Source organism: Leptopilina heterotoma, unplaced genomic scaffold, assembly GCF_015476425.1.
Source record: "Leptopilina heterotoma isolate Lh14 unplaced genomic scaffold, ASM1547642v1 Lhet_15, whole genome shotgun sequence".
Taxonomy (NCBI): domain Eukaryota; kingdom Metazoa; phylum Arthropoda; class Insecta; order Hymenoptera; family Figitidae; genus Leptopilina; species Leptopilina heterotoma.
The window spans coordinates 305844-321782 of NW_025110867.1; the positions used below are offsets into that span (position 1 = coordinate 305844).

Here is a 15939-nt window from a genome sequence, read left to right on the forward strand (position 1 = left end):
ATTTTAGTCTGTCGCCAATAACTATGTATCTTTTTAATGGCTTTTTTTAAAATCATTTTTTCCCTTTTTTTAAATACTTTTTTTGGGTTTTTATTTATTTTCATTTTTTTATTATTATTGTTTCATTTGATAATAATTGTATAATTTCTGTTTTATAAAAAAAGAAAAAGGTTTTTCTATTTTTTACCAGAATTCTATATTTGAATTTGGCGCCAAATTCGAAAGAAATATCCCTAGATAGACAACATTGGCAATCTTTCACAAATGTTGTATTGGCAACACTGGGAAAAGCCATCGATTGTCGGGGGATACCCAGCTTTACAAAAACTTTGAATAGAAATTTTAGTTTTTAAAAAGAATCCATAAAACTATAGTTTTAAAAACTGTTTTTCAAAGTATTTTTGAAAATAATATCAAATATTTAAAGATAGACATTATGCATTTCGAAAAAATAAAAAATGTTTAATACTGAAAGCGTGTTTTTTAAAATTTAATAACTAAATTTTTAAAAAATCTGTTAAATTAAAAAAAATTTATAATAATAACTTTAGAAATATAAATATCAAGTTTGTCAATTTCAATATAAATCTTCAATCTCCGAGACATAATTCAATTTTAAAAGTGCAAATTAATAAAAATTGCATTTTTGTTTTGTTAATCGATAAATTTTTCTTTGTGCTGGCAATAAAATTTTGATGCCGATTTAAAAAATTTATATTTTATTTTAGTCTTTATTTTTTTTTAATTTCATTATGATTTTATTTTTATTTTAATTGTGACGAGTACCTAAGAAAGGTACCTTAGAAGCAAATTATTTTAAGGTTATGTTATGTTACTTTTACCTTAATTAAAAGTTGTTTAATTTAAATATGAGTTTCATATTTAAAATCAGTTTTTATTTATTATTTTACATACAAAGACTTGAAAATCGGTAGTTTGTATTTAGAGTTGATCCCCTTTTTGTATTTTTACTTCAAAAATTAGAAACATAACCCAAAATTTTTGCTTCTCAGTTACCTTTCTTCAGAGGGCGTCACATTTATATTTTCATTTAAATTATATTTTTATTATTTTAATTTTATTTTATCAAGAAATTGAATATACTATTAAAAATTAAAAATATTTTCTTTTCGTAAAATTTCTAGACTAATAACGCTTAATGAGCACTTGACGAAACTTTGGGAAAGAATTATATATCTATCTCTATCTCGCCTGACCATTCACTTACGATTGTTACATTTTTTACTTCCCTTCTTCAGTACATAAAATTCAAAGCACTTCTTAACTTTAATTAAATTCTCTCTCTCTCTCTCTCTCTCTCTCTCTCTCTCTCTCTCTCTCTTACGCTTACAAAAGTCTTAAAATAGAAATGATTTAAAAACTAAAATTGAAAATTTGATACACATACGTCATACGTACTATCAAAAAAAATATATATAATATATAACGTCGACCTAAAATCAATTTTGATTGATTTAACTATACGATCTGAGCTATCAATCTAGTCTAATAATAAAAACTATCTTATCGAGAGCAATGATTGCTTGGCTTGATTTACATTATACTTTCTTTTTTTAAAATAAGGGTCCACTTGATTGTTTTCTTTTTTCAATATTTTTTTTCTGTCATATTCATGAGAAAAGAATTCACATTTCAAGTTCACCCAGACATCACCACCGTCTTTTTCTTTAGATTGACACTTCTTTTTTTGGATATCAATTTCAAATATTAAAAATTTAATTTTTCAAAATTTTAAAATTTCAATTTTAAACCCCAATTTGATCCTATTTTCAAGTTAACATTAACTGTCAGATAATCATAAAAGAAATAAAATAAAAAAAACCGTCTACATCTTGATTGAAAAGTATAGCCTATTTTTAAGCTTAAAGCTAAATTTTTTAAGATTCTAGACTGTCTAGATTCTTAGGACTTAAAATCATACTCTCAAGGCTGAAAGTCAGTCAAAAATGCTCATAATGCAGACGGTTTTTGTTTAAAAGTGAACTGAAGAAAAGATTTATTTTTTAAATTATTCAACGGGAACTTATCGCAAAATGAATTAAGTGAGGCTTAATTTTTAAAATATTAAATTTTAATATTTAAAACTTTCTTCTTTGACAATCAAAAATAATTAACAAAAAAATTTTCCCAACCAAAAGATAAGAAGACTCTTCGCATCACTATTCAATTGACGGTAAAAAAATGATTTTTCAACAATTTTTGGCGCCAATTTTTTTCTCCTGTCAACTTAAAAGAAAAATTTGGCACCATTTTTCCCTAATATAGTTATTTTTTTGTTTGCTTTATAATATAATGATCCCTCTGTTTGTATATGCATGTGTGCGTGTTTGCATGTATACAATGGCCCCGGGAGAGTGGAGATCTATTATTATTATTATTATTATTTTGTTTTTTTATATTTACAAAATTGCAATTATATTAAAAAAATTTTTTAATTTTCTCACGTATTACCTGCGTCGTGCATATGCGCATGCGCGTGTGAAGATGGCGTTATTGGCGATTGTGGAAGTGGAATTGGTGATGTATGAAGTTCAATGAGTGTAACGTCGTAACCATGATTTGGTGGATCACCCGTGTCTTGATCGTCAGGTGAACTTGGATTGTGATTTCTGTCCGTTACCGAATCCGATTTAATACGCGAATGACTAACCTGAAATAGGAAGAGGTCCTCGTCCACATAGTAGCGAATCATGTCGTCATCAATTTTCGCTGTAATTCTGAAACAAATAATTAAATTTTCAAATATAAATTAATGTTTCCACAAACAATGTATTTTAAGAATTTTAAAAATATACAATAAACTTATTTTTAAAACTGTTTTGCATAATAATAAATATAACCTATATTAATATCCCACTATATTCAAAAATCTAATGATATAATATATCGAAAAACATATCGATATATCAAAGTACTAATCGATTTATGGATATTTTGTATATCAAATTACAAATCGATATATCAAAATTAAAATCGATGTATCAAATTTGTAATTAATATATCAAAATCATAATCGAAATATCGAAATTAAAAACGATATATTTAAGTACTAATCGAAGTATCGGAAATGAAATCGATATATTTATGTACTAATCGTAATTAAGTCCGATTATTTTACGTACTTTACTATGCCAAAATTATAATCGATATCTTGACATATCAAAATTATGATCGATATATCGATATTATAATCGATATATTTAAACTCTAAGAGAAATATCGAAATCATAATCGGTATATCGAAATTATAATCGATATATTATTGAAGTACTCAGAGAAATATCGAAAATAAAATCGAAATTTCGAGGTACTAACGATATATCGAAAATGTTTAATGTATAAAAAATACCTAATAATGATGAAGTAATTTAAAAAGTTTCTTACAAGATGGATTTTCTATTAGAAAAGTAAAGTGAAAGTGAAAAAAATTGATGTCACAAAAAATATCGAAAAAAAGTTTAGTAATAGATAGATGAACAATAAAATTATATTTGAAAAGTCCTTCAAAATTATTTCTAAATAATTAAAAAATAAATTTTCAATTTTTGAAATAATATTTTTCGATATTTTATTACGATTTTAATGTCAACGTGAAGTACAAAATAAATGAAAAAACATTTTTTTTAATTATAAAAAGTTTGATTTCTTTTTTGTGATATGAAAATTTTAAAAAATTTCAATAACATGCAATTTAAACCATTTTTTAATTACTTTTTTCAAAAAATAGTATTTTTATAATTCAAAGAAATAAATTTTTTTTCTGAATGTCAATGAAGCCGCATCAAAGTATGAAAATCCACAAAACAAGAAGTCTGCAACAGAAAGAGACAAAAAACTGAAACTGAAATATTTTTTGTTTTTTTTATATCTAGACATAAGTGGAAATGACGCTTAATAAATACTCCACAATTTTTTTTATTTGCACAATATCGAAAGAAAATATTCTTTTTTTTCCTCATAATTCAACACCACTTTGTGCTCTGATTTCATAATTAAAAAGAAAAAAATCACTTAATTTTCTCCACAAAGAAGAGAGAAAATTGAATTTTTTTGTTGTAGATTCGAGTCAAAAGTACGTGCAGGTAATTTTTTTTTAATCTGTTATTGAATTTTATAATAAAAAGCAAAGCTCCTCATTGACATTAATATTGACAATATTGAATTTCTATTAAACCGACCATCAGGAAAATAGAAAGATGAGAGAAGAAAGAAAATGGAAAAGGAAAGAGAGAGAGAAAATGTGTTTTGTTTTTTATCATAAATTTGTGTTCTGTTAAAAAACATAACCTTAAAATGATAAGCGTGCAAAACAACGCAAGCATTAAGGCGAATCCACAATGAAATTCAAAATTAAAATAATTATTATACAAAGAACAAAATTAAGATTCAAATTGCAATTTATTTTTTAAAACTACTATATTATATATTAATTTATTGTTTATTAAAAAAATAATATTAGTTAATATTGAAAATATTACTTAATAGTAATTAATACTATTAATTAATATTAATAGTAGTATTAAGTATTTAATACTATGAATTAATATAAAATAACATTATTAATTAATTTATAATATTATTTATAAATATTACACAACTTAACAAGAAAATAATATTAACTGAAAAAATTGAATAACCACTAAATTAATTGACTTAATTCTTTACTTTTTGTTATTTAAAAGTAGTAAAATACGTAAAAAATACTTTTAAATATTTATAACTATTAACAAGTAAAATGAAAAAAAATGCAAGAAAGTCAGCAATATTTTTCAGTACTTAATACCCCGCATGCGCAAAAGCTGCGCGTGCAGATTAAAAAATTTAAACTAACAAATTTCATTGCAGAATAACCCTAAGAAAGATTAAGTTTAAAGCTTTCATGACTAAATGTTAAAGAAAGGATTTTTGGTTTTTTGTTTAGTAATTAATATGCAGGGAAAAAACAAAAAAAAAATTTTGGCACATGCGTTGCTTTCTCAAGGACGAGTACAGATTGTTTTAAATAACGGTATCGTCAGCAATTTGAGTCAAGCGCAATGTCACCGTTTTTATGTCATGCACTATAGTAGGCGTGCATGCAAGTAAAGATGACACTCTACTTAAACTTACCCCTTTGTGTTTTTGCGATAGAGGTTATTAATACTCGAGGATGCAATTTTGTACTTTGACTCAATCTGTAAAATAGAAAAAAGTAGAATATTAGAATTTTGAGACAACGATTTTGCCGTTTTTTTCTACTAGATAATAAACATTTTTTTTCTCTTCTCATTTCTCAACAAATAAACAAAAAAGAAAACCGTAAGAAGCGCTAATTTTTTTTTTTTAATTTTAAAGCCCAAATTTATAATCTGGAAAATTTACAACGGCACACGGTCATAGCCATTAGAATTGAGCATGCGTCACTGTTTTCAAGTGATTGGTTATCAGAGCGCAAGCGCAACTACGACCAATGACATGAGAACAATAACGCATGCGCAACTCGTTTCAATATTAAGTTACGTCTACAAGTCGTCTGTCTGTAAGTGTCATGAAGACCTAGTGCCGCCTAGGAATTTAAAAACAAAATTCCCGAAAATTAATCAAATCAAAGAAATTCAAAATTAAGAAATGCAAGAATTGAGAAAACAATGAAAAATAAGAGGCCAAATATTTTTTTCCACTTTTTTCTCCTAACGAGTTATTAATTGTGATTTAAAACCAAAAAAGCACTCTGTTCTGTACTTTCAAAATATTTATGTAATTTTGGGGTTAATTTTTTTTTTTTTAATTAAGGAACGTATAAATTGATTAAAAATATTAATAAAGGGTCTAAAAGGAATGATTTGGGCGCATGCGCATTTGAATTATTATTAATTAGCAAATGGAAAACGGCGTTTGAATATTAATAAATGGCATTTTGCAAATAAACATGCATGTTTTAATATAAATTCATGGTTAGATTTCAATAAATTTTTTTTCCTGATCCTGCCAACAATATTCCAATGAAAACATTTTATATAAGACAAATAAACAACACCATGAGGGGAAGATTTTTTTATATCTTCGCGTTTAATATATAAATACCGTTCGATATGTTTGTGTAAAATTATTTACTACCTTTTTTATATGGAAATCAGAGGAAGTGGAGTTTGATTAAGCCTTTTAAAAAAAATTAATATTAAAGCCTTACGACTTTTTTTTAATTAACAGTTTTAGATACAAGAAAAGCATCCTCTACATCCGAAATATATTGAAAAAATCAACATAAAAGAAGTTTTACACTTTAAAATATTTTACTTTAAACTGAATTTAAAATATATCCAATTTTTTTAAATATACGAATTAACATAGTGACATAACCTCAAAAGTCACAATGACTAATTAGTAGGTTAAAATTCCGTCCAATCAGAAAAATTGTTCTTGGGAAATTTTCGAACATTAATAATATTTCGGACGTTAGAGAGTGTTAGATTGGTTCTTCGTAACATGAGCTGCTGAAGAAGGCTTTATTTTATTTTGTCAAGTACTTACTGTGAAATAGTAAGGTGGCGAATTTTCAGCTCCAGCATATCTACAACTAACATCAGCAGTTCATGATACAGAGATTAAAATTTTTCATTTTCAAAACAGAACAGAAAAAAAACAATTTTTTCCATCATGTAAAAGACAAAGCCATACAGATTTTCTTGAATATAAAAAGAAAAGAGATCTAATATTATAAAAATTTCCAGTTAAAAAATAATTTTTTAAAAATAAAATCACTATGAATTTTGAAAATTTCAAAGAAAAAGTATATGGCTTTTTCTTCAACAAAGAAAATTTTCAGTTAGAAATAAAATTGTAAATTGAAATTTTTTTTGGAATGTAAATTTATAAAAATTGTCAGTTAGACTTTGATCAAACTCCACTTTGACATAAAAGTATATAACTTGTCTCTCCCTGTTAATTTAATAAAAATTAAAAAAAAAATATTTCTTACAGCATTTAGAAGTCCTTGAACTGTTGGCGGTGTGACGTGAAGTGGCGTGTAAACGTCGTCGGCCTCCTGGCGCACGTAAAGCATAACACGTTCCTCGGCATCGCTTGCTCGCAAATGTTGTTGAGAGAGGTGTAATCGATTGCCAACGGTTCCAGTAACAACGGCACCGCTCGGTATTCCCTGTGGTTGTACGCTCTGAAGAACGGAACCCTGAAGCTCCTGGACCTGCATCAGCAATGAGTCCTTCTTGTCGTGGAGGGAACTCAGATTGTCAGGTGGAAAGTGATTGTGAAATTTGAGGGCCGGCAGGCTCGGTCTACCCCCGCATGCAGGATAAGGACTACTGCCCCCTGCCTTTAATCCGCCGCCCTCGCCGTTACTCAGAGACGAGGTGTCCGTGTCACCCCCGTTACCCCCACCACCGCCTCCGTAGAATCCCGACAACTCCATTGTCGAAAACTGTCATCGGAAAAATAAAAGGGTATTGTCATTTTTTAGAAACTTGTGATATTCTGGGGTAAATTCAATATTCTCTCACATACCGTCCAGATAGAAATCAGTTTTTACTTTAAACTGTGGCAGTTAAATTACCTTATCGATGGCATGCTCCGCTGGTGGTGTGAACAACACTGGTGGTTTATGAAGATCCGCCATACAGTAGAACTCGCTCCTCTCCGTCACCGAATGATATAGTTCGTCCAATTTCTTTCTCCCCGTTGCCGTCATTTTCCTCTTTGCCGCCCGCCTTTCTTCATCCCGTGTTTTCCTCTCCGCTCCCTAAAATAAAAAGAAAACCATTTTTATTGCCTAAGAAACAGTTTTCTTTGAAAACATGAAAAGACAAAAGTCCCTAAATTCAAAAAAGAAAAATTTGTTGCCTTAGGCTGCGGTTACACCTCTGCAGGCAGTCTGCCTGCCTGCAGGTTGTCATGGTAACGTACAAGAGTAAGAGAGTCAGTGACTTCAAACTTCTCCTGCGCAGGCAGGCAGCCTGCAGAGGTGTAACCGCAGCCTAAAAAACAGTTTTCTTTGAAAACATGAAAAGACAAAAGTCCCTAAACTAAAAAGAACAACTTTTTGCCCAAGAAACAGTTTTCTTTGAAAACATGAAAAGACAAAAATCCCTAAATTCAAAAAAGAAAAATTTATTGCCTAAAAAACAGTTTTCTTTGAAAACATAAAAAGTCAAAAGTTCCTAAAAGAAAACCCTTTTTATTGCCTAAGAAACAGTTTTCTTTGAAAACATGAAAAGACAAAAGTCCCTAAATTAAAAAGACAAGGTTGCCACAGGTCAGGGAAGCCGGGAAAAGTCAGGGAAAGTAGAATTGGTGAGGGAAGTCGGGAAAAAATTAGGGATTTTTATTATAAAAATACTGGAAAAAATTAAATTTTTAGAATTCATGAGAAAATTCTGAATTTTTGTGTTTCTTTTGTTTGCCCCATAAACTATAAAATTACCAAGAAACCTTCAATTTTTTCTAATTCTGACAATAATTTATAATTAAATAACTTCATTCATAAATAGATGAACTTCAAAAGCTATTTAATTTGAAACTTTATAAAACTTCAATTTTAAATGAATTTAATTAGAAATTTTAAGAAACTTAGATTTTTGATAAATTGTAATATTTCAAATTCTTCTGAAATTAGTTAAATTTTTTAATATATATATATATATATATATATATATATATATATATATATATATATATATATATATATATATATATATAATTAATTATCAAAAATAATGGATTTATAGAAAAATTTTAGTTAAAATCACTTAAAATATTTGCATTTTGGAGAAGTTACAAATGATTGCAAAAATTAAAATATGTTTAAAAGTTTAAAAAAATTCTCATTAAAATTTCAATTATCTTTATAAATAATAAATTTCGTGTAAAATTCAATTGTAAACCAATGAATTGGAAAATTATTAAAAAACTTTTTTAAAAATTATTAAAAATAATTGATTTAAAGAAAAATTTTAGTTAAAAATTTTAAAAAATAATAATTGAATTGAAGTGATGAAAATAATTTTGAAGAAGTTACAGTGATAATATTCTTTTATTATTACTATTACTATTCTTTTATTATTTATTATTAATATTATTTTTAATAATATTCTTTTATATTATAAAATAATGATTTTCTCACTCGGTCTTAAAAATTTTTTAAATTTATTGAATTTTAAAAGGTTTAAATTTAAAATTTTTAAAAATCTTAATTCCTATGGAAAAATAATAACGATTAAATATTTATTTAAAAAAGAAGTTATTGATGTTTTTGAATCAAAATATTCTTTAGGGTCAGGGAAAAAGACAAAATTAAAATTTTGTAACAACCCTGAAAGAACAATTTTTTGCCTAAGAAACAGTATTTTTTTTGAAAACATGAAAAGACAAAACTGTAAATAAATAGAGTAGAGTCTGCTGTTTCTATTTTAGTATTAATTGTTATTAGAAAGACTATTTTTCTATACCTTATCACAGAAGACTTTAATTTGACAGTAGCCCCTGTGAGACGGTGGCGTGTACGAATGAGCATGTGGTGGTGGTTCTTCGTAAGTATCTATTTGAATATGTAGAGGAAGTCCCTTGACGCCCTTTTGACTCGAAAAGTCCGTGCTTAAACATTGAACCGCGACGTTGATCTACAAGGAAAAAAAATTGACAATTAAGTTTTGAAACAAATATAGAAATGGTGAAATAAGTTAACATACCTTAGCTGACGATTCCAAGGGATTCCAGTAAACTGCAATCGCGTTATGTGCAACTTCCTCGATACATCCAACAAGTCCCACACTGTTCTTCGTATCTACAAAAAATATTTCCTTAAATACCAAATTCTACTTAATTTGAGATTATTTTCTTACCTACCATCCGAATGGGAAAACATTCTTTCAAATCGCAGCTTGTGCAAAAAGGATCAATGTTTAGTCAAGTATTTTTTTGTTAATCCTCTGCTGATGCTAACTTATCGCCACAGAACTTAACTCTCATAGTTCCCACCAGTACAAAATGACGACTTCTGATGATAATGGTCATTAGCATCAACAGAGGGATAAATTACCTCAAAAACTAAATCTATTTTATATTTAACAAAAAAAACTCACCAGCGTCGAGAATCCGTTGCTTCGCAGAATGTTGTCTCGCGTGCCAAAATTGCCACGACTTAATTTCATCTTCAGGACTCTTCTCCTCCCGGAACATTAACATCACAACACTCTGTAAATAAACCACCAGACTGTTATCAATTTAATTTCTTTTTTATTAATTTCCAGATCTATTACGCAAGAGAAGTTCTTGCTACGATATAATTTAATCAACCTGTATAAATTACTATTTGTTTTGTTGTTATTTTGACCAGCAGGAAGTATTGAGACGTATCATACGCCATTAATTCAGCCCCTGATAAGGAACAATATACAACACATGTTGTCAACGTATGTTAATGATTTAGAACTAGTTCGAGAGAGTTGTATAACCGCGAGTTTCTAGGTGCTGTACTAGATCACATAAAAAGGAGCAAAATAATTTTACCCAACAAAAAAAGAAATAAGAAAAAAATAACCTCTTCCCTTAAAGAGATATCTACTTTTTCCGCTCTAAAGGAACATGCTTTTCATCTTGTACATACTCGATTACAACGTCGAAATGATCAAAATTAAAAAATAAAAATATATTTCTAATCTTTATGAACGGAAATTCGTGCGAAACAATCTATGGATAAAATGAGACCATGAGGAAATAATTCTTGAGAAGTTCTTTTTTTCTTATCTCATTTGTCAGCTGATAGGTTAACAAATGGCAAAACTTCTTCTGATATAAGAACAGGAACTGGTGTTACAGTTAGACTATATAAACTACACAACATGAAATAACTTTTTCAATATTATATATGACTTGAGAAGACCTGGTGAACTACCGAGATTGGTCACAAAAGCAAAAGCCGGCGGACATGTATTACTTATGTAACAGAAAAGTTATGTTAATGAGCGTCATAGACATGGCTTGTGAAGTGGATTCATAAAACGATCAAATTCGCCCTCAAGGGGAGGCACGCCTGATATTAATGGTCTCGACACTTGGAGAACTTTCTCAGGTCCCGGTGCGCGCAACGTGTCTTAGATACAATATCACATATCCCGCAACACGATATCAGCATCTCAATGCGCGAATGACTCTCGTGTGCGTGAGATAGGAGGCAATTTTTCGTGATTCGGGTGAATGGACGAATAGTTTATATTTATATATAGGAAAAGGCGACTGGGTACATATTATCTTTAAAATTATTTACTTATTGACATTGTACAAAACATCAATTTATTTACAATTAATTTTGTGCGTATGTGAAAAATGATATTTTTTGTGAATGCAATAATTGATTTGAAAAAATAAATACACAAATTATTAATGAAAATATTAAATAGACAAATGCATTTTTTTTAGTTCCGAAAAAACAGTTTCTTTGAAAACATGAAAAGACAAATTAATTTTATTTATGTTCGAAAAGACAAATTCAATTTATTTAGTTCAAAAATAAAAAAAAAAATTATTAAAACATCAAACAGAAAAATGCACTTTTTTTAGTTCCGAAAAAAATGTTTCTTTGAAAACATGAAAAGACAAATTAATTATATTTATGTTCGAACAGACAAATGCAATTTATTTAGTTCAAAAATAAAAATAATTATATTAAAACATAAAACAGAAAAATGCATTTGCTTAGTTTCGATAAAAACAGTTTCTTTGAAAACATGAAAAGACAAATTAATTTTATTTATGTTCGAAAAGATTATTATGAAAAAGTTTTCTAAAGTTATCTTTAATGCACCTACTTTCGGATAATATATAGAGTTGCTACAAAGTAGTTGCATTGCAGAAAAGAAATATTTTTTTAATTTCAATGCACCTACTTTCAGATAATATAGAGTTTCTACAATGTGGTAGCATTAGAGAAAAGAAAATTTTTCTGAAAAAGTGCAATTTTTTCGCGACGCTAGTAGTGTCCCCTTTAATGAACGTAGAGAACTTTATCTTTCACCGGACTCAAGTCTTGGCTTCCTACTCTTGTTAACAAAAATTGACAACAGATATTCCTAACAGCATACACAAGAGATAGTCGACTTGTTCGTTCGAGTTGTCTGCAAGCTCGTAAATAATCGGCATGTGGCCGAGGGTGGAGAGAAGAAGTTCGATTAGTAATTAAACGAGGAAGTCGTAACTCTCGAGGATCATTGAAAGCAAGAGAGAGAAAGAGAGGCAAAAAAATTACAACGCTATTTATAGGGTCGCCAATTGTTAACGGTATGAAGATATTCAGCCAATTAGACTGGCTAGAACAAACGACCTCGTTTCATCCGCGTGGTAAAAAGGGGATTTTTAATATTCCACTAATTTTAAAATTAATCTTCTTCTAATAAAAGTAATCTAGTTCTTATCAAAAAAAATATCCATATATTAAATTATAAAATTATATATACAATTGAGGGTCTGGAACGGATAACTGCCTGCTACGCATGGTTGAAAAGGACTATACCAGTCAGACAGCAGTGAGAGGCCAAGAGGCGCTCACTGTTGTCTGACTGGTATGGTCCCTTTCAACCATGCTTAGCAGGCAGTTATCCGTTCCACGCCCTCAATTTTTATCAAATTTTTAAAATATCATTTTTGGGCTCTTGAGGCAAATGCGAGTAATTTTAATTCACTTATAAAAGCGTAATAAGGTATAAGACGAGTGTATAAATAAATATTTAATAACCTTTTTTTATTATTGTGTACTTTGATCCCATTATGTAGGATCATTAAAATTACTTTAGTGATTAAAAAAATACTAAAGTATCCTTACCTTGACAGTCTGACCAGGTTTAAGTTGAGGTTTATCAGGATCCGGTACATAATCCAGCGTGATGCCGTAAAACTGTCCCTTATTGATGTAAGTTATTCTATCGTCCTCGCGTCGTTGCGATGTACTGATTGGCGACTCCAGGTGATACTTGAAACCGTAGGGTGCATAACTGCAAAAATGATTAATGATTGTCGCGTGGGAATGATCCGAATGGAATGTCATACGGGCTGGGCATTGTTACCCAATATTATTTCGTCACCTATATTCCAATCCTATTTTTCCAAACTACATTAACTCAGTATGTTCTATTTTTATATAATATATCCGTTTCAAAACAATTTTATATTGATTACAAATGGCAAATATTTGTTTTCAGGTGAAATAAAATGGTGATAACACGAGGAAGTTGGACGTAAGATAGTCTGCCAAAAAACAGTTAGGGGGATTTTTTTTTCTTTTGCTATCCAAAGAGGAAGTTGGTATCTACTTTTAACTTTCCTGTCTAGTTAGCGTATCGGTCAAACATAGTCACTTGGCTTCCTTTTTATTTTCCCAACCCAAACGATATACATATTAAAAGTCTCAGGTGGCACACTGGACGTAAGTAAAGTAATGCTTTCGTATTTCAATTTTTTTCAGCGGGACAAAACTTTGCAAGAGATAACCGAGTGCAACTACTGCGGGTGAACGTCCTGCTCTATAGAGTTTGCCGCCTACCTTGTGTGCCTTATTATAACTTACACCTATCACCGTAATACCAAGTTCCTATCTAGCGCGACATTTCAATTTTCACAATTTCGATCCGCTTAGGAGAATATTTCATTCGCTGTGGTCATTAAGAGACATTTATTTCTTATAAGTTCTTTATAAATTACTGAAGAAATGATATCGCTTTACTGGTCTAAGCTAAGAATGGTTTTCTTTAATAAAGTGTTTGGAAAGTCTATAAAATCTCTTATTATTAGCGGTAATCTCTTTAGTGAGAGAACCCTAACCCATAAGTGGTTTCTTAATAAAGTGTTTGGAAATTTTTTTTATAAAATCCCTCTTTTACTAATTGTAATTATTGACACGTGGGAGGACGTTAAAAAATTTAGAAATATTCCAGACTTACAGTTTTGCTATTTGTATTTTATCGGCGTCATTCTGTCGTCCAAAGTCGTGCCACGGCCTTGACCTTGGTGGATTTGGATTCGGATTGGGAGTTGTTGCACCACTGACGAGGGCACTTCTTGGAACTTGTGTTTGGGTGTGTCCTTGCTGCAATTGTAGTTGCAGTGGTTGATGGTGAATGACGGCTCCACTCTCGAGCACCACAGTCGTTGCGGTTGCACTGCCTCCAGGACATAGTTCCGTGTAATCAAACGACGACTGAAGAAGTAAGAAGCAAAATTATAAAAAATTTATAGAAAAAGTGAGTGCTTAATAAAGTGTTTGGAAAATTTTTTATCACTAACCTATTATTAATTATTATCGATATTATATTGTTATTGTTATTATATAACATAATTATAATGTATCGAACTCACAATATCTATATAATGTATCTAACTTATAATACCGTACAATGTATCCTATAGTACGTAGAGTATATTCTATAATTATATACATTATATAACAATATTATACTTAATCTATTATACAACAATATAATTATATTTCAATATAATACTACACAACAATATAATTATATTGTACAGTAATTTATTATATAAACAATAATTCATGAAAAAAGGGTTGTATATATACTTAGTTTTAAAAATTTACCGATTCGTCTGTGAATGTTAATTTAATAATTAATTCACTTGTGAATATTAATATTTATTGTGTGTGTCTTACATTGTCGAATATGAAGACATAAGTCGCGGTTTTTTACAGACAACCAATTATTATTGTTGTTATTAACGACTGTGAAGGTATATACATATATACTCGAGCACGGTTTGTAGATGTGGTTGATTTTACGAGACCGCAAAACTTCCATTATTCTTCTTCCTTCTTTTTTATTTTTTTGTTCCCCTCCCCTCACCCTTCACTTTCTTACCCCCTAACTCTTCGTACCACCCACTCAACCATTTTGCTTTCTGGCTCTTTAACCATCGACGATTCTCTTCTATTATATATATACATACATATATATTCGAGAAACTTTAAACACCGAAGGGTCGTAAAGTGTAAACTCTTATTCACTGGCACACATAAAGGAGAAAAAGAGAGAGAAAAACAGGCATTCAAATCAATTACTTACATTGTTTTAAATCAATGAATTATAAAGGCAAGAGAGAGAAAAAAAATACGCGACTTAAGTTTATATTTAAATTATTCCGATAATTTACATAATTGTAGATTTAAGTGAATATGCGGTATAAATATCAATATTTAGCAAACATTTTTTCTTACTCTGTTGTTAATTTAATTTAGATTTAATTAATTTTTTATTATACTGTTTTTTTGTTAGGAACGACATTTATTTTTGATATTTTCTTTATAATTTATAAAAATAAGTATTTGCTATTAACAAAAATATAAAAAAAATGTCTTTCACCTATATTGCAAGTTTTAATCATTTTAAATGAGCGCGCGGAAAATTTAAACCAATAAAAAAGCAGGAAATCGATGAGATATCGATATTAAAATACTTTTTTCGATTATAAGGGCAAAAAAAGGAAATCCCCGAAGTTCTTTACGTACCAACGATTTTAAGACACTACGGAAGTAAGTTGATTCAAATTAAAAAACAACATTTTTCGAAAAAGAAAAGTAAATTACTGATAAAAATCCAATTTTTCCAAGAAATTAACCTTTTCTATTTGTATTTCAATACATAATAATTTTTCTCCTTTTAAAAAAATCTATAATTCCATTAATAAATAAAACGTTCTATTGCTTTATTTTACGCATTTGTGAAAGTGAATATAATTCTAAAAGGCAAAATTATTACTCATTCGAAAATTGTAAATTTTTTTTCTTCTCTTTTTTTATTTCATTAAATTTGCAGCCACCGAGAGACAAATAAATACGTCAAAATTATTATTACTCGATTGGTGTTATCGGGAATTACTATGGGGAGGAAGGACGTTGGTATAAATATAATAATGTTGGGGCATATA

The 15939-nt window shown here is 29.0% G+C and overlaps 1 protein-coding gene across 3 annotated transcripts in view; it reads right to left on the reverse strand.

Annotated features, from left to right (window-relative positions):
• Positions 1–670: 670 nt before the first annotated feature.
• The window catches only part of LOC122498534 (protein grainyhead), a 136410-nt gene continuing 121141 nt past the window's right edge, over positions 671–15939 (reverse strand). Inside the window, exons 7-16 of one of the 3 annotated variants that reach the window (XR_006301239.1) lie at positions 13944–14200; positions 12830–12998; positions 10095–10206; positions 9702–9796; positions 9462–9632; positions 7571–7756; positions 6980–7438; positions 6532–6577; positions 5131–5195; positions 2720–2738 (exon numbers count right to left, since the gene is read on the reverse strand). Coding sequence is in view for 2 of the 3 variants with exons in the window: in XM_043606305.1 (XP_043462240.1) it covers positions 2462–2738; positions 5131–5195; positions 6980–7438; positions 7571–7756; positions 9462–9632; positions 9702–9796; positions 10095–10206; positions 12830–12998; positions 13944–14200 (1791 nt within the window). In the remaining variant the exon portion in view is untranslated. Of the gene's footprint in view, positions 2739–5130; positions 5196–6531; positions 6578–6979; positions 7439–7570; positions 7757–9461; positions 9633–9701; positions 9797–10094; positions 10207–12829; positions 12999–13943; positions 14201–15939 lie in introns of all 3 variants that reach the window. The other 2 variants (XM_043606305.1, XM_043606306.1) reach the window with 2 other exon arrangements.